Source organism: Pygocentrus nattereri, chromosome 17 (assembly GCF_015220715.1).
Source record: "Pygocentrus nattereri isolate fPygNat1 chromosome 17, fPygNat1.pri, whole genome shotgun sequence".
Taxonomy (NCBI): Eukaryota; Metazoa; Chordata; class Actinopteri; order Characiformes; family Serrasalmidae; genus Pygocentrus; species Pygocentrus nattereri.
Window position 1 is genome coordinate 33,914,390 of NC_051227.1, and position 23,547 is coordinate 33,937,936.

A 23,547-nucleotide genomic window follows, 5' to 3' on the forward strand; every position below is an offset into this window, starting at 1 on the left:
ATTTCTCAACATAGATCAGAGAAGCTGCAAAGCCACTTAATAGGTATTGATTGCGGCTTTGGAAGAGATTCAAGACGTGCTAATTTACAGTACACACAGTATAGACAAATACAGGGGAGGCTGTTACTGTTATGCTTTACAACCACAGAATAATAATTACCATATCAATGCGCTTGCACAGCTAAAAGAAGCGTTGATCAGTGAAGATAAAAACAGGTTGCATCTCAAAATTTCATTCGTTCGTTCTCTATTCAACATGTACCACATTGGCATGTTAAGTGTACAGAATGATTCAGACTGATGGCTGGATTACTTCAGTTAAAATGAAATACAGAATCAAAGGCGTTTACTTGCCTATACAATCTAGGGCTTAAAACACGAATCAGTGGAAACCTGGCATCCAACGAAGGCACATTTATTCTTGTTTACGTCCGAAAAGATGTTTGCTGTGAAATCATGCTGGGAACGGCAGAGGTGGTGGTGAAGGCAGGGTTGGTGGGTGTGGTTATTCAACATAGACATAGAAATAAGAAGAAAACCTGTTGAATATCTCACCTTTTTTCAAAATAAAACATGCCAAAAGAGTAGAGACTTCATGATTCACAGTTTGAACTGACAAGGAAAACACAGGTTTGGTTACTTGGTGTCCTTTGAGCTCCTTCCGATGGCACTCTATTCCAATGCCACCCTCACACAGGCACCATAAACGTGATCCACAAACTGCAGCACTGAGTCACGTTTTTAGAAGTTAACAAATAGCTCTGTCATGAGGAAAACGTGGAATAAGACAACTTATAGGATCAATATTGAGTTTTGATGGTTTAAACTAGCCATCCCTCATACAAATATGTGCACATTAAATGTGAGTGAGCAGCAATTACACTTCAAGTCTTCGTGTGGCATGGCTACCAGAAATGTGTGCAAAATGTACAGAATGAAACCATGTTGGAAATGCCAGACTCTGGCATCTAAACTATGAGTACAGGAATTTTTTAATTCAGTGTTTTACATCCATTAAACAGGGCCAATTATCCTCTCTTGGACTCCTGCCATCTTCAGGTCTCAAACCTAAGACAGCTGCTAGCAGTAACAGCGTGTTTGAAGGGTAGGATACAGCACCAGAAAAGACCAGGCTACTGTGCAGACATTACAAAACAAAATCAGAGTGAATTTACAACACTAAAATGGTTATTTCATATAAATAGCATGCAAAGTACTTACAAATATCAGTGTGATTTTGTTGCAGAATTTAAATTGCAATCAAATGATCAAATTCATAACCAAATTCAATCACACATCAGTATTGGGGTGGGCAATACGACAAAAATATAACATCAAGCCATGTACTATATTTGTTTCTTCTGGGGTTCAAAAAGACAAAATGCATTAATACTGTAAAAAACACCAACTAAACTATGAGTACACAAATTTTTTTATTCAGTGTTTTACATCCATTAAACAGGGCCAATTATCCTCTCTTGGACTCCTGCCATCTTCAGGTCTCAAACCTAAGACAGCCCCAGCACTTGGGAGCTTATTATTATTAATAAACATGTAGTTGTTCAGCATTGTGGCAGCCCAGACGACAACCACAACACAAAGCTACCATTCCTGCTACTATTATTTCCAGGGTTTCCAGGAAAACAACACTGAAAGTCCTGGCCCTTTTCAACCATGCTTCAGCAAGCCTGTGCCAACATCATGCTCACCGGCTTCTCCCAAACAATACATCTAGACATCTAGTTCTTTTGGCTGATATCTATGATTAAAGTCTTCACTCTTCTTTTACAGTTCTTTAGAATGGAAATAAATCTGGAACTGGGCTGGCTGAATCTGGCTCTAGATGGTAGTACAGAAGTCTTTCTAAAAATGAATCAGACATACAAAATGCATTCTAAATTACACATTTATTACAATATTACATATTGTGGCGGCTACTTGCTCTGTTCCAGAGAAGGAGCTCTAGAGGCGTGGTATGCTGAGCTGCGCTGCACAACCTTTCTACAGACCAGAATGGAGCAGCCGCCACAATATATTTATAAGGCTGTCAGATTTAATAAGATAGAAAGGCTAGTAAATCCCACCTGAGTACAACTTCTTCTGTGCTACCCACTATAGTTCATTTGAGTAATTTTAGTGAAAAGGTCAATATTCTTTTCCTTTTTTACCTTGATTTGCCGATCATTCATAACAATGCAAGTCAAATCTGGGTGACACTATATTTTCAGTGGTCCGTTTTAGATTAAATAAACACTCAATAGACTCTCTGTAAGATAATCAACACATCAATGATGTAGCATCAGTGAAAACATTCAGTAGATTCTGAAAAGACTTTTAACTAACTGCATTAATAAAATTTGTTTATAGTCTGGCGAATTCAGTTGTTTTCACTTTATTTGGAGTATCCTAGTTCATATCAGTTCATAGCAGAGCTCAGCAACACAGAGATTAATAACTGATCAGCATATTGATTCATCAGTCTACTCAGGCTTTAGCAGAGCTCAGTAACACGGAAATTGATAATTGATCACTATGTTGATTTATCAGTCTACTCAGGCTTTAGCAGAACTAATAATCTGTTTATTTGAGTTCTTCTTTAGAGTACATGTCATGATTGGCCCCTCCCAGTTATCCATGCTTGTGTTTTGGTCTTCCATGTGCTTTTGTTTACGTGTCAATGTGCTTTCGTTTATCTTTCCAGTCTGGCCCCCTTGTTTTCAGACTCCGCCCCTGATTGTTACCACCTGTGTATTCCACCTGTGTCCTGTTATCCCTTGTTATCCCTGTTGTATTTAAGCCCTGTGTTTTTCCTAGTTGTTTGTTGGTCTTTGTATTGTTTGTATAGTTTGAATTGTTTGTGCGGATGGTATTGTTTGTTGTTTGTTTACCATGTGTTCTGTTTCGTCATGTCTGTTCCCTGTTTCCCCCATGGTGTTTTTTTATACATCACTGATGTCTGAACATAACCTCATATCTCCAAAATGTTTATAGGAGAAATAAATTAAGTCTTAACTTGCACTGGACATTAATGTAACAAGATTGTTTTCTAAAGCATTTTATTGGTCTGCTGTATTCTGAATACCGCCTTTACAAAATGGAACTTGGACTGAATATAGATACTGAATTTCTGAATTCTGAATATGTATATAAACTTGTATTTCGTTACATCCCAACCCTGTACTATAGGTATGTGTCCTCACATTCAGAACATTTCTTTATGACAGTTAAAAACATACCTTTAAAGATTTGCACAATATTGTGAAAATATTCTAAATTGGCACATTCCCAATAACAACAAAACAAAGGAGGTTTTGATAAACTGGTGATGATATAGAATGAAGAGCTAGAATCTTCTGCTCTACTTTAGCAGGGTAGGATGGTGTCTTTGAGGCCTTGGGATGTTTCAAGCTGTCATAATGAATTATTTCAGCCCAGACAAGACAGGGAGTTTAGGACAGAGCTGGCTGAAAGCCTGTCAACAAAACTCTGAAATATACTTTTAATGGGAGTAATCAGCTTCAATTTGCACTGTGGACTCTCTCTCTCTCTTTCTCTCTCTCTCTCTCTCTCTCTCTCTCTCTCTTTCTTCCTACCTTATCCCAAGAAATGTTGCTCCCTGTTGCTATTTACCTCTTTCACTCACATCATCCATTCTACCACACAGCAGTCTTTCTCACATACGAGACGGCATAATCCTCCTGTAGTAATTCCCCACACCTTACAGAGTCTCTGCTGAATATCTGAAATGATTTCATGAGACTGCAACACCAACTATCACTGCACGACTGTGCCAATCGCACATGAACACTCTCAGTCATCTAATACAGGCCTCTAGTGCTTTAGAGGATTACCTTTAATCCACAGGTCTGAATCCACACACAACACCCAAGGACAAGAGAGATAAGGCATATATGACCAGGTCAAGCACTGACCACTGCTTCTCTGCATCACTCCTTCAGCATCACTCCTGAATAGAACAGACAACCTTATTCGGTCAGCTCCACTCTGCTGCACTAACACAAAGCATGCTGTTTTTCTGGGCCTAAGCAGAGGGACATAAAAACAATAAATATTTGTGGTGAAAGTCAGAGATGTTGGGCTAAACAGCGCAGATCCACATCTGGTTCCAAACTATTGCAAGGCTGAAGCTGCATGTTTTGGCCACTCAAAGAGAGTTTAGCTTCACTCCCAGGGGTACCGCAGAGAATAAGCTACATAAAGGATCACAAGGACTGATCGCATGGCTTGCGTATATTTTTCCATACACATTGGATGAGCCACATTTGTTTCATACTTCAGTTCTTATTTGCAATTTTTGCTTTTGAGATTTAAAAAAGTTATGACACTTACTTGGCCTGGCTGAAACTGAATTATTGGAACTTATACTGACTTCAGTAAGACTGAAAAAAATACAGGTGACTGATATCCAGCAGTAAAAAGCAACAAGAAAAAAGCTTTCTCTTCAAATATATAATGTGTAGTATGTATTAAATCTATAATATTAGACTAAATGGTTGGTCAAGTTTTCTCTATTGGGGAAAATGAGACATACAGTAATGGTTAATATTACACTGCAGTTTCTGAATGCTAATGAAATGGAGCACAATTTGTTTACTTATGTGGGTTGATAAGATAAGGCAAAGTACACGTACAATATGTCCGAGTAAAATGTCATGTCCTTGTATACATGTCACAACTTTAGCTCAGGGTCCTAGCCTTGGTCACAGTCAACAATACTGACGATGAGGTACTTGTTCATTTACAACAGTATAAAGAAATGCCTAAACCTTAACACACCCTGACTGTGCCACACCACCCACAGTGAGATCAATATCTTAATCAGAGCTTTAGCAGGACATCTAATGGAAATGATCAGGATGAAATGGTAGAGAAACTGAGAGCTGCGTATAGAAGCTTAGTCATATTCAATATAAAAGCAACATCAATTCAATATCAAGGCCAAAGAATGAAATGCGTATTTAAAAAGAATCTACAAATCCTGAGAACGGCAGAAACAATAAGTACTTGACGAGCACCTTTAAGTAGAGATTAGTCACTGAACAAATCATTGTGGTGATGAGCAATTTACATGCTGCTTTCTGCTGCATCTTTCTCACAGTTGAAGAAGAGGAATTTCATTCAGGCAGTGAGCACAGCTGTGGAAATTACAGCTGCTCTCCTCTCTTTCAAACTCAAACTCAGCTCTTAAGGAACATCGGTGCGACTGTACAGCGATGCCATGCATCTCCAACATACCAGAGTCTACCAGTTAGGCCCTGTTTCCAAGGAAACCTCGCTTGGGCTGTCTGCTCAGGCTGGACCATTTGCAAAGCTTTCACGATAGAGTAGAGAAAGCCCAGGAGGACAAAACACAACAACACAACAAAAGGTCTGAACAACACGTACGTACAAGCTGCGGAGTGATATAGATTGAATCAATTAAATGCATGCAGAGCGTCTGCAAGAAAACAAGTCATTTGAGTAATGTATGAAAAGGCAGCAGCAGGCATGCTGCCCTGCCATACTGAAAGCAACAACAGCCATTTTTGACACTCGTAAGGATTTAAGAGCACAAGAACTGGCAGAATGATATATATATATATATATAAGTGTGTACACACACACACACACACATACACACACACAGATCAGGCATAAAGTTATGACCTCCTTGTTTCTACGCTCATTGTCTATTTTATCAGCTCCACTTACTCTATAGATGCACTTTGTAGTTCTACAATTACAGACTGCAGTCCATCTGTTTCCCTGCATACTTTGTTAGCCACCTTTTACCCTGTTCTTCAGTGGTCAGGACCCCCTCAGGACCGCCACAGAGCAGGTATTATCTGAGTGGTGGGCTCAGTCTCAGCACTGCAGCAACACTGGCTTTTCATCTACAAGGCAGGTATCTCTAACAGAGTTTAAAATCTCCAGCAGCATTTGATATCTACACATATAAGTTGAAAGTTAACAACTGTGATAAGTAACTGTGATCAGTTCAAATAACTGCAATCATCTCCAACAGTCACAATCAGGAGGTTTTGTGATAGTGACACATCTAGCCACCCCCATTTCAATCAAGTACTTTAATGTTGAATACTTGCTGATACCAGTACATCATGATGCAGCAATATGAAGGTTTTGATTCAACTGTATCGATTTAGGAAAGTTAGAAGTGATTATAATTGCTTATAATAGTATTCTGCCAGTCATTTGTGTATTGTTTGTGTAGAGTTTGTGTTTTGCCTTTTTTTTTTTTAAATAAATCTGAATCATACCCAAAAGGTGATAAATCAGTTCCAGAAGAATTGTTATTGAAAAAAAAAATCAAAGCTAATTAGTTAAATTAAAAATAAAGAGATGACAGGGATACATTTAAAAATTAGATTTCTATCTACCCAGATTACCATTACAGATACATATAACATTTTTGCAGAGGGTTAAAAGTGTCTGTACCGATATTCCACCATCATTGCAAAGTTCACAACGCTTTCATATTAATGTGCAATATTATTTAGTGCGGTGTTTTTTTTTGTTATTTTTATATGGTATGCTGTATTTTCAACATGCTTCTTCACTTTTAATATATAATTCCAGGCAAACATCTGCACATGATTCATGGTACTGTCAGGGATTTACAATCTTATTCATCACTTTGCTCTCTGTGAGGCCACATTTCTAGAACCCCTACGCAGTGTTTCCCCCAAAATAGAATGGCCAGTTACCATCAGTGCCTTGAACAGATCTTTTGCAAACTCCTGTGTGAGTTATCAGCTACATCCAGATATTCAAAATCATATCTTTCAAGCTTGAGATACATACTACTAAAAAATCTAACAAGCCAATGCAGCATAGTAGAAAACACAGTAGCATTCTTTAGCTTATCAGAGCAGTCAGCCCACTTGTACGTGATTCAACAGAAATCGCTTGGTTCCATCTCTACTTACGCCTGAGTACTGCAGCCTGTCTACATCACACACCTTGTGAGCAGATCCCATAGCTTCAGCACTGCGTGTGTGTGTGTGTTGTAACGCATGTAGAGAAGGAGATCAGGGGGAAGTTCAATGAATAAGCCATGCAGCTGTGTTTGATCCGGGGGAAACATGCATTAATACCCTGCAGATGTGCTCACCGTTCTCAACCGCACAGCCCATGGCGGAGAAGAAAGGCAGGATCTAGCTATTGTAGTCAGAGAGAATGAACTCAACCTGGTGGGGGAGGCACATACAGTAGAGCATATACAATGCAGCCAGCAGCTGCACACTCATATGACACCTAACTACAGTATTTTCGTTTATGTATTTATAAATAAAAGCATATCCACACCCAGATATGAAGGTCAACTTCTGGAACCAATCATTCAAACCAAACGGCAAATATTTCTCCATGCTTTGGCATTGGGAAAAATGAATGCTGTGTGGTTTAACTAATGGCAGACAGATTTCTTTCACCCACAGGACCCATTTAAAAGGTTCATCATGGCAGCAGCAAACAATTCATCCTGTGATCTTTCAGACTCCAAGAGAAACAGTAACTATTTTACTAGACCTATAGTGCAAAAATCAGAGAACACCCTTGATCTACTTCCAAACCGTTCGCAAGTTCATTTTTCAGGAATAGTCAAAGGAGAATAATGGAAAAAAACAGACGTTTCCAAAATTGGTCAAAAAATGATTAAAGGAAGTTAAAGACTCCTAACAACCGTGTAAGAACTGTAAGTGCTGCTGGAGTTTTTAAACACGGTGTCCACTCACTGTCCACTCTATTAGACACATCTATGTTGTTGGTCCATGCTGTAGATGTAAAGTCAGAGACGATAGCTCATCTTTTTCTGTACAGCATGAGCTAATTATTCTCTAGTCCTTCATTGGTGGTCACAGGACGCTGCCCACAGGACACTGTTGGCTTGATATTTTTGGCTGGTGGACTATTCTCAGTGCAGCAGTGACACTGAGGTGTTTAAATACTCCAGCAGCACTGCTGCATCTGATTCACTCATACCAGCACAACACACACTAACACACCACCACATCAGTGTTACTGCAGTGCTGAGAATGATCCCTTGCTCTGTGAGGGTCCTTGGCATTCCTGACCACTGAAGAACAGGGTAAAGGGGACAAACATAAAGTATGCAGAGAAACAGATGGACTACAGTCCGTAACTGTAGAACTACAAAGTGCACCTATGAAGTAAGTGGAGATGATAAAATGGACAATAAGCGTAGAAACAAGGATCAGTGTATGCTCACTGCATGATCTTTCCAACTACTTATCAGTAGAATCTCAGAGGGCTTGAGATTCTAGTGATGGGTCCTAGGTTCTGTTTAAGGCTGATGCCAGCCCATTGTTACTAAAAATTCTCAGTTTTTATGCAATTATACATTTTGTGCAAATTACATCTGTTGAAAACTATGTTGTTGTCATAACATTTTTCAGGGGGTGCTTCAGAAAATCTGTACAGATAATCTCAAGCTCCCTCAAAATCTCAGCCCAGCGAAGGTGACAAGAGTCGTCTCTGAGGTAGGACTGTGCAATACATCATTTATTAATTGTTACCACTGACCCAGAGAACAGTGATATATCATCTATGCCAATGCTGGTGTCACATAACTGATTTTTCAGTTTCAGTTGTATTCACAGAAAATACAAACTCGCAATGTCTGTGTTTGCTGAGCACTTCAATAAGCAACTAAGTATCTCCCTTCCTAGATATCTGATTTCTGTCTGGTTAACACAGTCCAGTCAAAGTAGTTTTGTCAGCAGGGGAAGTCAGATTTTTACTGGCCACTCGGACCACCAAGCCAGTAAATATTGTGGCAAAAATGAAGGACTGTTGGCCAGAATTACAGAAACAAGTTAATCATATATTCATTGCAATAAAAAACAGGCTGATTCAAAGAGATTCATCTGATTTCTGACGGTGCCTAGGAACCAATCACATAACAATTGAAAGAGGGGGTCGTAGAGTTTCTGTCTATCACCAGAAGATGGCATCTTCAGCGTCTGTGAGGAGATGCCGACCCCTATGCAGAAAGTGTTTTGCGTTCTCCACTTCAATTAGAATGAATCCGTCATAACTGTGCAACACGATTTTCACAAGCAGTAAACACCCAACAGCTCAGAGCAATCGCCGTTGGTTCCACAACACTGGATGATCTCTGATATGGCACTGAAAGAGCTGTGAGCACAATGACACCCGTCATGCTCAATTGAGTGTGGGATGAATTTGACTGTCACGTTGATGCTGTCCATACAGCTGGACGAGGTCATATTTATGCTCACTTAAACCATTTACTGCACTGTTCTGTAATGATTTACAAGTGAAAATCATTTTGAAATCAGATGAATCTTTCTGAATCACCGTGTATATTTGAATATTTAATCATTAATATTGCAATAAAAAGCAAGCTTCCATACTAAACTATTATACTGTTGCATTTTGCAACAAGTCTCCCACAGCCACTATGTTCTTTACTAAACCAGTCAAATAAGTGAATAGATGACATAAAGGGATCCTCACTTTTCACAATACAGTCAGCCAGTTTGAAGATTTTTATTATTCAGTCTCTTCTCCATCTTTGTCAGGGTTTGATAAACTGACCCTGGGGGCTTGTCACAACTGAAGGTCACTGTGCTCTAACAATGTTGAAAGCCGTGGCCATGCTTTTGAATACTGTGTTTTTAAATGACTACCGGTACTATGGTAAATAATGAACTTGGTTCTGCTCGCCTTGAAAACTAGCCACATTCTCAACAGCACAAAGCATCCTTCTCAAAATCATACTCAAGCCACACTGATTCTTTCTTCAGTTCGACTCTTGACTTTACAGCCTTGGCAATAACTGCTTCGCTGCAACATGTAAAAGACTTCTATAATTAGTCACAGAGATTTTTAACTGTGTGCTTTGAACACACCAATTACAGCTCCAGATGAGTGTTTCTGTGGATGTTTTCATGAACCAAAGTATTTATAGAATACAACAAAAACAAATGTAGTAAAAAAAACGCTTCTTTAAAACCATATCACATGACTGACTCAGCAATGCATTTTGCAAGGTCACAACAAAGAAGCAATTCAATGTAATGTTAGTATTCTGTCTATATTGTGCAGACCCACTCTGAGGATAACAACAGCTATCAGACCGTATCCAGGGATGCCAGCCCTGCTGACGCGCTGTGCTAACAGCAAGAGCAGCCGCAACTGGAAGTCCATGCCCTTCTTGGCTCCAAAAGCAGACTGACTCAGATGCAAGGGTGCAGCAGGGGTCCCCTCCCAACCTCGCTAACCTCATTCTGCAGTCTGTGGTTAAGGCACAACTAAAAAATGCTTTCCAGTCTAATCATTAAGTGAAATGGTTCCTTCAAGTCATGCATTTTTCTTCTGTAATGCTTCACTATTTTAACCCTGGTAGAGAAGGAGAAAACTCTGGTATCAGCCCTTTAAGATGAATGACAAGGGCCACCTGGCCAGTGTGACAAACCAGCAAGCTTAACTTTAAGGTGAATTAAAAAATGTTAGGCCACACATCTTTCCACAGATACATGCCCAAGCCGCTACCCTGCCCTTTAAATCAAAGCAGTACATAACCTAGCTGCACTATAGGTGCACACAGAGCCTGAAGCTATTTGGATATATCTTATGAGCTTTTATGGGGCATTAAACGGCTTTTATTCTCTTCTTTTCGTCCACAGTTCAGCATATGATTTGGTCATTAACCGAAGCGTATCAAGAGCAGCTGCAAGGGAGTCGGTGTAAAGTTGCTGATGTATAAAAGGGCTCCAGGCTCCTTTACAAGGCCACTGAGACATTTCCTGTGGAAAAAAAACCACAGCGAGACACTGAGGACCACTCCATCCACTTTCGCCGCACATACTGTCCACTTTCAGCCATTAGAGACACTGTCTCACCACTAAACGTTAAAATTTCTAAACAGAAAACTGACTCCAAACAGAATTAGTCAATGGAGGCTGATTTTGAAAATAAGCAGGGGGAGATGAGCTACAGTGCGGTGTCCATTTACACAGTACATACTGTACATTTATATCCATATCTGCAAGCTTCCCATCAGAGAGGACACATCCATAATGGAAGTTGATGAATGAGAAATAATGTTAACACTGCAATGGCCTCCCCGTCTCTTCTCATTTCATAACGAAGTGTACTATTAGGTCTTGAGAGCAATGTAGTGGGCTTACATCCAACAAACCATCAAGAATTATTAGGAATCAATAACAGGGGAAACAATAACAAGATAGGGATAAAATGCACCATGTCAACGTACGCCAGAGTTATGATGCCAAAATAGCAACTAGGCCTTCAAAACCAATTCAACTCCAGACTGTCAAAATGCTTTACATCTAAACCCTTCTTGGCAAATGTTCTTATATAGCATCACTGAAAGAGTATCTGAATTCATAAAACCTAACAAAACTCTTTGGTCCTTCCAGGCCTGCTGGAACGTGACTGGCTTTTAATAATAGGATTTGCAGATAAATATAAACGCTAAATAGGCTCTGCAGATGAGACATGAAATCCCATGATCCTAAGAGCTGTTACCTGATACACCAGTGTTCAAACCCTTTTTATATACATATAGTTCATATTGCATTGGGTCCATTCCAGAATGTGCTGTACATATTTGAGTCAGAACACTGAGTCATCAGAAAGTGAGCTTACACTCCTTAAACTTCCATTTATACTATTTTCTTCCAGATTTGAATAAAGTGCTTCACAGACTAATAACTACACCTGGCATTTAATCACTCAATGCTGTGTGTATGATCATGGCAGTGCCAAGGACTCATGTGCTAAACAGTACAAGCCAAAATGTGCTCTGTGTATTCAGCAGATTGTGCAAGCATTCATCCAGCTTTGGAGATGAACAAGCTAACAGAACAAGACCTATGAAGAACCCTCAAGTATAAATCCACGGTTTTAACATTACACTCTTAAAAATAAAGATTCCAACAAAGCATTCATATGAAGAACCACCTTTGGTTCCATTAAGAATCTTTCACTGAATGAAGAACCATTTTTTGGAAATGAGATGTGTAAAGATGTAGACACTTAAAATTTTAAGCCTCAGCATCATTACGGGCAGAAAGGTGCATGAAAAATGATAGATATTGGCGTCCGGCCCACAATTCCTTTCATATCTAGCTGAAAACATCATACAGTGCATTTCAGGATGGACTGTACTGGTTCAAATACATTAGTTTTTCCCTTCGATACCCAATCCAGCATTTTGCTGACTTCACAGTAATGATACTTAGTATAAGATTAGTGCAGTCTTAAGAACTATACCATGTATGTGTAAACTAGGAACCATTTAGGAACATTCATTTTTAAGAGTGTACATTACGTGTAACAACCTTCGTAAACAACCTCCTCCCTAACAACCCTGAAAGTCTGAGTGACGGAGAGGATATCTGGAGCGTATTAAGGTGCTTTAGGCACTCACCCTTCTAGTGTTGTCCAGAACGCGTGGGTCTGGCCGACCATAGTTGGGCGGGTTGGCGCGGGGGTCGTAGCCGAGCCTGGCCAGCATGGGTGCGATGACCGGCATGTCCCGCAGCACATCCACTGGGATCTTTCCCACCCACTTGGACAAGGCCTCCACGTTGACTGGCTTGATCACCTGGTCTGTGGAGCGCTCCACCCTGTAGAACACAAGGACATTTTCACATGCAGTTCTCTTTAAATGAGCCAAACTTGGCTCAGACTTTGTTAATGTAGCAGTGAATTTATTACAATCTGCTGTCCAGGTTGGCCATAGTAAAGTATAACTGTGTGGAAAATGTGTAACTGTGTGCTCCAATGTTTTCTATCACTATAGTAATGAACTACAATGCTGCCTTTACTGTGGGATGCCATTTCTGTTAGGTCAAAATGATGATTTGTGTCACAAACTAAATAAAAATCAATTTTTCTTTCATTCAAATATCAAACAACAAAACAAATGTGACAACAACACTGAGAAATCATTTTTAAACTTTAAAGGGGATCTCTTTCTGGTTCCCGTGTCGATGTCACATAAATTGTTCATACCACAGCTTAGAACTCTCATTGTGTCAAGTGTGGTCGTGTAGTTCTGCCTGAACTTCTTCACATTGATGTGACAGTGCAACATGGTGCTAATGTACCCCCTGCCTTTCAGTTTTTTGCAAGAGGAAATACTTATCTATGTATGACAACCGCTCTGGCAGCCACATTCTGAGTTGTTTGTTTCAACTAGATGACAGATAACTGAAGCTGTCTATGTACAGCAAACCTAAAGCAAAATGTGAGGTGGATTGGGCAACACTTTGTTATCTCAACGCAAACATAAAACGAGAAAATGTCCTGTACGGCCACCAACCAGCTCAGTTTGGTGATTTCCCCGCTCAAACACACCAAACTAAACCTGGTTATTAAGTGACGAGCTAAATCAGGTGTGTGTGAACTGCAGCCCCTGCAGAACGAGACTCCCCCTTGCTGACTCATGCTTCGTTTGTTCTGTTTTGGGTCGTTTTAGAGGGGTACAAGTTCATTTGAACTCAGACCACAGATAAAAATGGCTGAAATTCGAGTTGCTGCCCGAATCTGATTTTGTTTGGTCACTGACATTATCTTTTTAAAGTGGACTCTATCTGACATTAGTAAAATGCTCCAAAACTGACCTGCATGTGCAAAGAACCTTTATCCCAGTATGCTCATGCAACAGAGCTCTCCTCTTATGATTCTTTCAGATTAGTAGACTCCTTTCATGTGAGATCGAAATGAGCTGTGCAAACTGCTCTTTCAAACTTGGAGGACATGTTGCATCACCCCCAGCTGCATATGGGGCTGCATTAGAGCAGACCGGTCAGAGTGCACATGCCAAACCCTGTCCACCATCTAAAGTGCCAAGGGCAGAATAAGACCTCGGAGCAGTGGAAGAAGGTTGCCTGGTCCAATGAGTCTCGTTTTTCTTTTACGTCACACAGATGACCAGTTACGTGTGCACTGTTTAACAGGGGAAGTAATGACACCAGGATGGACGATGAAAACAATACAAGCTGGTGTCGGGAGTATGATCTGGGCATCCCTGCTCGCTGGCATTCATGTCAGAGACATCAATTTGCCACCAACCCAAACATTGTGGACCAGGTACATCCCTTCATGGAAATGGTAAACAGTGCGCTCTTTCAGCAGGATAATACACTCTCCCACACCATGTTCAGGAATGGTTTGGGGAACATGACTAGCATTCTCTGGGCTGCTCTGGCCTCCAAATTGCCCAGATTTAAATCTAACTGAACATCTGCGGGATCAGCTGCAACAAGTCTGATCTGCTGCAACGCCACCTCACCACATACAGGACTAAAAGGATCCACTGCGAATGTCTTGGTGTCAGATACCACGGGGTACCACCAGAGGTTTTGTAGAGTCCATGCCTTGACGAGCTGGAGCTGTTTTGGCGGCACACAGAGACCAACAGCAGATCAGGCCATAATGGTTTGGCTCATTGGTGTATATCCTGAATAAACAATGGACTTGTCTGAACCCTCTTTTCTTTGCGTCTCTCTCTCAGTTTTTTTTAACTGCCATTAAGGCAAACCTGATTTAAAATAGCTGAGTTCATGTTGCACATGTACCAATCTGACTTTTCACAAGGTATCGGATTTCCGTATCACATGTGAAAGATGCCCAAATCAGAACTGAAAATGTCAGAATCAGTTTATCTTTTGCAGTTCATACAAATCATGAATCTGTCACAAAGAAAAGTAGTATTAATGTAGTATAAAATATTTTGAAACACTGCACACATTTTATTTTGATGGTCTCCTACAGCTTAACCCTTCAAACTGTAAACAAACTACTTTGTGAAACTTTTTGAAGTTGTGAGATTAAAGTTAGGGTTAAAGGAAGTGTTATGCTGTGTTTATATGCTGGCATTAAAAACCGTCGTTCCACTCCTCTGAACAGAAGTGGTGACGGTACACAGCCGCTGTGCGAAGCCCTGTAAACATTGTCATGGTGATAGCATTTCTACCATTTCTGCCCATGTGGGGGGCAATGGTGATAGTCACTATTTTAACCTAAATGTTTTTAAAAACACACTGCAGTGTTTTACGGGAGGCAAATCCAATGCCTTCATTTGTAATTTCAGTTTTCACATCAGCATGAGCCGTTTGTGACAAAAATAAAAATAAATTGAAAACTATTTTTCATTTCATTTTAGTCGTTATTCTGTTTTTTCACGGCCAAATCTGAAATGAAAAAGCTAACAGACAAAAGAAAACACAAACTTCATTATGGCTTTGGCAGAATACGTGTCATAATATGTACCCCGTAGCCCCGCCTAGTGCTAATTAACATATATTTGCATGTTGGTCAGTTTGAAAAGAAAATGAAAAGTGGAAAATGAAAAGTGAATCTCCAGCAGGTGGCGCTGATGTTCGCTTTCATTTGTCTTTCATTCTGACTGTTAAAGCGCGTCAGCGCTGAACACGGAATCACAGACGGTCACTTTGCTGTTGATTTATTCATTTTGCATTTTCATTTTAATTTTGTCAGATTTGCAGCTAATCGCTATGAAAAAGAAATAAGACAGTAAAATTTGCATTTTGATTTTAGTTTTGACACGTATTCTGCTTTTCACGATTAAAGCCAAAGCCAAAGTTTGTGTTTTCTTTTGTCTGTTAGCTTTTTCATTTCAGATTTGGCTGTGAAAAAACAGAATAACGACTAAAATGAAATGACAAATAGCTTTTCAATTTATTTTTATTTTTGTCACAAACGGCTCGTGCTGATGTGAAAACTGAAATTACAAATGAAGGCATTTCATTTCATTTTCAATTCTGGCAGGAAATTTGCGCAGATGTTTGGAAAAAGAAATGGCAAAAAGGTTTGCATTTACATCTTATTGTTTTCATTTTCATTTCCTTTTTGGCTGGATTTGCGTTCCATAGTGTTTTTAATAGTGTGAAATTCAGGAGAATTGCTCCTATGAAAGCAATGGAACCAGCAACACGTACATGCAGCAGTAGAGTCAGTGTCAGGGAAAACATACGCGGAATTTTATAGTTATTTAGTTGAACGCAATTTAAGGAAAAGCCAAACATCTACAAAGCATCTACCGTACACTATCGCAAGAAAGTGTTGAAACAGGCAAAGTGAGAAAATGCCCTAAGATGTGCAGGCACTCAGCAGACAGATCAGCCCCGGTGCTTTACTGTTCTTCTTACTGCATCCAGCTAATACTTGGATCGCAAGATAAAATTAAAGAATGCTCCAAGCTTCTCTCCACTTACAGTGGCGTGTAAATGGTTTGAATGAATGGCCTTTCACTCTCTGAGATCATCCCCCCTGTTACCACGCATCACATTTCATGGGCCACATGCTCAGATTTGATTAAGATAATGATAATGGCAGCAATAGTCTCCATAATGCTACTGTACCAACTGGCTACAGTCCTTATAGAGACTGTGAAAGGCAGCATTAGCTTATACAAATAAGAATCTGTAGGTTTATAACATGGTTGCAATTTTCGTAATTGCACAAGCTCATATTATGTGTAGGCAGATGCCTGTCTGCTCATGTCACAGATTTTAAAATAGTACAAGCCAAACAACAGCGTTACTGTGGTTACAGTGTGGTTTGCTTCAACATGAAATCTTGTGGAAGCAAATTTGCAAGCAGATTAAAAATGAATCACAAATTATTACACACCCATAGTAAATTATTGATCTGTCTAAAATGAAATATTCAGTAAGCTGGGGATGAACCAACAAACGGCGGTTTTCGTTTAGAGGGCAAAAAAACACAAGATCAGGGCCTTGGTTGCTGTGGGATGTGGATTAAGTGCCACTAATATTTGCACTGAGAGGAAATTAAAGTCAGCCAGGCCTCAGCCAGAAAATCGATTGGCCGTGCAACACATGCTGAAGTTATGCCGGCTTGGACTCATCAAAATACTTGGCCCACAGTGATATTTCCATGTGTACATCAGTCTCTATCGATGCGATTACAGATATTATGGACTCATATTATGGACACATATTATGGACTTTCAAAAACTGCAATAATTCAATCATTTTGTGAACAAAGTCGTTGAGAGTGGTTTGATGTGGAATTATAGTAAAACTTACCAACTCAGATCTCTTTACCAACCAAGCTGTTGTGATGTCTACAACACAAATGCAGCCAATTCGTTTACTATCTAGTGAGCCTACATGTGTTCTGAGCCCACCTAGAATTGCTAACTGATATACTGTCCATACCAGTATACTAGTAGTGATGTATATTATTCATTATATTATGTTCATAATAATTTTTTTCCATAAAAGTGTGGAGTTCCTGTTGCCATGCTGATAGGAATACATTACTTACCTTTCCATTTGGTGTCATTTTTAGAGATGAAAACAGAACCAAACATTATGAAAGATTCACGAGCACTTGCCACTTAAATTGTTCTTGTTACTGTATATACAAAACTGTTTACTGTTTACAACACTACAAACTTGTACTATGTATATTTAAATATTACAGAATGTTTGCCAAAAGGTCTTTTACATTTAGTCAATATTCAAAGAAATCTGTGAAGGAGATATTAAATGATAAATAATTTTCTCTCATTATCTATTTAATTTTTTTTGTTCAAGCTCTCTGTCACATTTAAATTTTGATGAATTCTAGCTGTTAAATTTATTATAACTTGAATGTTATAGAGCTTTCTCAGTCATTTAGACTTCTAAATATTTAATATTTATTATTTGAAACATATTGTGTTTATATATATATATATATACATGTTTCAAACAATAAATTTGAATACAATAAAAAAAATCTAATATTAGTTTATATTATTTATAATATATATTATATTATAAATATTTATTATTTTTATGCATGTGTCTGCAACTAAATTGGTTCTATATTAAGGAAAACAGTGATTACATCTGAACTTATCATCTGACTGTGATACAATGATATATTTAAATATATCACCTAGCACAGCTATGATAACAAGGAAATGCAACTTTATTAAACATTAATTCTAATGTTTGCCAACACCAGTGTGGCTGTGTTAAGCTACTAATATCCACAAGGCATCAACATTATTGTACATTCAGAAGTTCAACTGTTCCTGAGACTTCTGAAATGAATCAGAGAAAGAGAAGGGTAAAAGGAAAAGGTCCTCTATACAAGTCTCAGTTAAGCTAAGGAAAGGGAAAATTAGCAGATTCATTTTGGACCACGTTTTTATGCTGGCCTTTTACCACAGGGAACGGAAAAGTGTTTCAGAGGAACGCTATGTATTCATTTTCCTCCCTTTTGCTATGTGTTTTAGGGAGTAAGGCTTAGTTGGAGCCAGACACAACTATTGAATTCATAGCCCCCCCCTTTTGTTATCCCCCACTGTAGGGAAGACTAGAACCAGATGGGGAACAGATTACGACAGTCAATACCCATCTGCAGCCAAGGCATTGGGGATATCCAGCAAGCCCTGCCGCTCAACATCAGAGAGCAGCCCCTTCACACAGACACGCTGCATGGATGGAGTACTAAGCGGCCCCAGCAGGTCTAGAACAGGACGCACTCTTCCTCTCGTGCAAGAGGCCCAGGAGCTTTCATTTCCAGAAGGCTGTGCACTAAGGGTGGGCAATATGAGGAGGATATTTTTCTCAACATGAGTATCAGCGATACTTGTAGAACTGTAAACAAATCCAAGTATCATAAAAAGACAGATTTAGACCAATTATAGAGAGACTGTAAACAACAATATCAGCAACAACAGTGTAACTGCAACTGTATAGGAACAAGTACAGTACTGTTACAGCACCTTTCACTTATTTCATTTCCAGTCAAAATCAGCTATTAAATTACACAAAAGCCCCAACAATTAAACCTAATTAGATTTTTGAGGACTTGGTGAGTCCACCCTTCGTCTCTGTTACAGCTCACATTTCTTTCAAGAGACTTGCTTTCAGTTTTTTAAAGAAATCTGCAGGGATGTTTTTCCACACCTCCCAAGTTCATTATCCATATAATATCCATATTTTATCCAGATTTATACACTTTTCAGCACTGCTGTTTTAGTGGTGTGTTTCCTTTGATTCAACTTGCCAGCAAACCTCAGAAACACTAAATATCATGACACCTATAGTATACGGTGAAAAACATGAAAATGTTAGAATTTTGCCATATTGCCCACCCTTACTGTGTGCTTTCTCCACTTTCTTTCCACTGAGTAAGGAACTAGGGTTAGGCCTGTGGTGACTCATGCTGCGGTTTGTGTGTTTCTATGCATATATGTGTGTAAGAGCTCAGGAGGAGGCGTGACCGCCTGCCTCGTCACATCTCCTCAGAAAGCACTCGTACTCACAGAGCTGGCCGGCCTGAGTTGAAGCACAACTCTCCTTTCACTCAGGCTACTCCTCCTCCACATTCAGTCACTCCAGCAGACTCTCCAGTGCTGCAGTTCAAAACCTCTTGGATCATGGCTCAGGCCATCAAAAACTCTGGCTTTGTTTTCTTTATATGACTTCATCACAGCCTGGCCTGTTTCAGGCTCACTCTCACATGAGAAAATAGCTAGAGGGTTTGTCACAGTTCCATATTTTTTTCCTTGTTTCTTTGATAACAGTACAAAGTGAACTATCACAACACTCAATTCTGAGCATTCAAAGTCACTGGACTAAACACAGAACAATACTGTAATTCTTATCCTAATTAGCATGTCTTATTTTTAGTCTTTGCCATGAACATACAACTTTTCAAATGTTAAATAAATCTAATTACTGTATAATTCAGCCTGATTCAGTATCTTCTGATGGGAACATCAACAGTGACATAAGGAAATACAATATAGTCATAGTTTTGGAGTCCCCTGGTGACAGTAAAAACTCATTTACTGCTGGTTTTAGAAAAACCTTCTTTGTTTATTTCATACAGACATTGGCAGTATTTCCACACATGAGCATAACTGAACTTTTAAAGATGTTGGTTGATGTGGTATCCTACATTAATACCCCATTTACTGTACCTAAGATGTGACTGGTTGTGAAACACGGCTGTTGAGCTGAGCTGGTTGAACACACTTGGGGAGGTGGGGTGCTCTGTGCCACTAAAGCCAGCATGCACATACAAAATTTGCAGTGTATATTTCAGCCTCAAGCCTTGGGAAAACTACTCAAAGTCTCAAAACAGCTTCATGCTAAGCAGCCACGTAAATTGGACTTGGATAGTACAGTTTTTATGAGATTTGCAATTTTGCTCTTTCCTATTAGATGAACTACAATTCTATGGCCAGATTAAAGACTACAATACAGTACAGCTACAGCTTTTACTGAACTGCATCATTATTATGTTCTTTTATTTGACAAAGATTCAACATCAACTCACATGCTATCACTGTGTTTGTTCCCATGTCTGCTTCAGAGTTTGGGCCTGTTACAAAATTATCCAAAGAAAAAGTGGGTACATGCTTTGTGAAAATAATAAAGACTCTTCATCTTCTTTCGGCTGCTCCCTTTAGGGGTCGCCACAGCAGATCATCTGCCTCCATCTTGCCCTATCCATTGCCTCCTCTACTTTCACACCAACCATCTCCATGTCCACGTTCACTACATCCATAAACCTTCTCTGAGGTCTACCTCTTCTCCTTCTACCCGGCAGCTCCATCTCCAACATTCTTTGCCCAATATATCCACTATTCCTCCTCAACACATGTCCAAACCATCTCAACCTGGCCTCTCTGGCTTTATCTCCAAACTGCTCCACCTTCACTGTCCCTCTGATCTGCTCATTTCTAATCTTGTCCAGCCTTGTGACTCCCAACGAAAATCTCAGCATCTTCATCTCCACCACCTCCAGCTCAGCCTCCTGTCTTTTAGACAGAGCCACAGTCTCCAAACCATACATCATAGCAGGACGCACTACTGTCTTGTAGACCTTCCCTTTCACTCTTGCTGCTATCATTCTGTCACATCAGCCCTGACACCCGTCTCCACCCACTCCATCCTGCCTGCACCCTCTTCTTCACCTCTTTTCTACACTGTCCAATGCTCTGGATGGTTGACCCAAGATATTTGAAGTCATCCACCTTTACGACCTCTACTCCTTGCATCTTCATTTGTCGTCTTTATTATTTTCACATGCTATTATTATTATTATGTGAAAATAATAAAGACAACAAATAAAAAACCTCCACCACAGATGTCTCGTTTTGACTGTTCATCTCCATTATTCACCACGCAGTTACACAGATAAGAGCATCCTGTTCCTGTCACAAACCTATATCAATGAAGTGTTGTCCTATTTCAGAAAGAATCAAAAGTATAGAAAGCTGTATTATGTTGTAGTATTGAAAAAGCATTGAACTTTCAATAAATCACGCAACACTGTTAGTGAGTGGACCTGCCCGGCACTCTCCTCACACGCAGCTTTCCAGAGCTAGAGACCCAGCCTTCTCCCCAGACACCATGCAGTCCATTTACACTGGAAACAAGCGGCGCTTTACGTTTCATTGTTCAAGTCCCTGGCCGATGTGGTGCTTCACTTCAATAATCCATTTACGTCGGAATTGCACTTCGGCACTTCCTACATGATTAATAGACTTCTTTCTTTCTCAGAACAGGGAGGATTGCTTTTTCCCCTCTTTCTTTAAGAAGGATGCAGCTCAAGTTATTCAGCACTAATGGAAACTGACAAAAAGTTTCACACTAAAGCGATGTTTTGAGCAATGGAATAAGATAGAGACACATAAGTGTGGCAGAGAGCTAAAGCGAATCTTGACAGCCTTGCAGCTGATGAGTCATGCCATTCTCTAGAAAAATAACATCTTCTCTCTTCCGCCGTTGCCATGGCCAACAAATGGAGAGCCCGCCTGCCTTTCAATAGACTGATGCTAATTGGCATGAATGTACAAGGCCACACTGACACCCTCTGAGGTGGCGTTTGAATGAATACATATGCAATCCAAAAGCACAGGTCTGAGATGACTTCAGGAACAGAACAGATGAGTTGTTGATATAAAGCAGGACACGCACTGCTCACACTGTTGCTGTAATGGTGGCCTCAAGCATTAGCTGGCAAACTGTCAACGTGATTGCTGTCAGCCGTCTGATTCCTCCATTCTAGTGAACTTTTTGGTTATTGGAAAATGCAGGAGCTCACAGGTCCAGTTACAAGGCTGATATCTCGCCCACTCACAGTCTCAAGGTCTGGCCATGACAGGGCATCATCAGTCTTCATCCTGTCCACCCACAGCCCATACGTACAGTAATGTTTAAACAGACAACACAAATCACCAACGTGTCTGAGAGCGCTGTGGGTAAAGAGATGAGAGGAATAATTTAACACAGCCACTGTCAGAGACATCCATTACAATAGTAGCAGCCATATGACACCTTGAAATGGAGGTTATCTGAAGCTACAGTGCGCGGCAAGGTCTTCTGCCACTCCAGCATGAGTTACAGAATAACAGACTGTTCCATCTGTAGATATACGAACATGCCAGGACCCATCCACACATACATGGGTGATGTACATCTACAGCATGAGTGCTCTTATCTGCCACACAGTATTTACATCACGAAATTGCAACATAGATCTGCCAAGATCAAAAGAACAATCTGTCCGATTTTGAATGTGCAATCCTAGAGATTATTGTCTTTTGGGGTACTCTCATCTTTTTAAGTAGAAGAACTTGCACAATCAGTGGCTGACTAAATACTTTTTTGCCCCACTGTAACAATGTATTTACACCAAGCTGTGTAACTTGATGACACAGCTGCACTCAAATATAAAGAATTAAATCCTGTTGTCCCTTCTTATAGTGCCCCAGTTCTTTCTAGTTCAAGCAAAATGGAACGCTGCCTCTACTGTGAAAGTTTGTATTAGTTCACATTGCTATTGTAATGTTTTCCTACTACGATGACCTTCATTGCATCGAATCCAGAAGTTTGAAAAGGGACTATTTGACAGTAGTTTGAATAGAATTTTTGCGAAAGCTCTGCTAAGATTGTTTTAGAGAGTTTTCCTGTACCTGAACACTTTTGCTCTACAGACTGCAGCACTGTAGGAGGTGAGTGGGCATATTTACCACAGATATAGTGAAAGTTACAGTTTTTGCCATGCAGTGACAAAGTGACAAAGTTGCTGATCACCGTATCAACGCAAAATGAACATTGTAGGTTAAAAAAAGCGTCATCTATACCCTGCACATAAAGACAGAAGGACACACGTTGTAAGGTCATGTGAAGATCCTCCTGGTTGAGCAATGCTTAATAGCCTCTGCTTGTTTGTCAATTATTCATGATGTGCTCTAGTGCTTTTTTGCAGGGTGGTATATTCCTGAAGATAAGAGGGTCCCACAGCTGCTGTGGACCAAGTGATGGCCACATCTCTGCCATCTTTAAAAAAAAACAAGTACATGTAATTGATGCTAATGGTCAGACCCATGTCTTGGCTTAGAGAGCCTCTGGGTCTGGCTGGTGTGGTGAGCTGATTGATGGGCACCCGCAGACAGGGACCTTCTGCCAATGGGGCGAGTGCATAGCAGAAAGAAGCACTCTTCTGGCA

The 23,547-nt window shown here is 39.9% G+C and overlaps 1 protein-coding gene across 4 annotated transcripts in view; it reads right to left on the reverse strand.

Annotated features, from left to right (window-relative positions):
• The window catches only part of tpst1 (tyrosylprotein sulfotransferase 1), a 59,917-nt gene that overhangs the window by 17,041 nt on the left and 19,329 nt on the right, over positions 1-23,547 (reverse strand). For all 4 annotated transcript variants that reach the window (XM_017694788.2, XM_017694789.2, XM_017694787.2 and 1 more), the window contains exon 3: positions 12,461-12,659. In XM_017694788.2, coding sequence (XP_017550277.1) covers positions 12,461-12,659 — 199 coding nt within the window. The remainder of the gene's footprint in view (positions 1-12,460; positions 12,660-23,547) is intronic.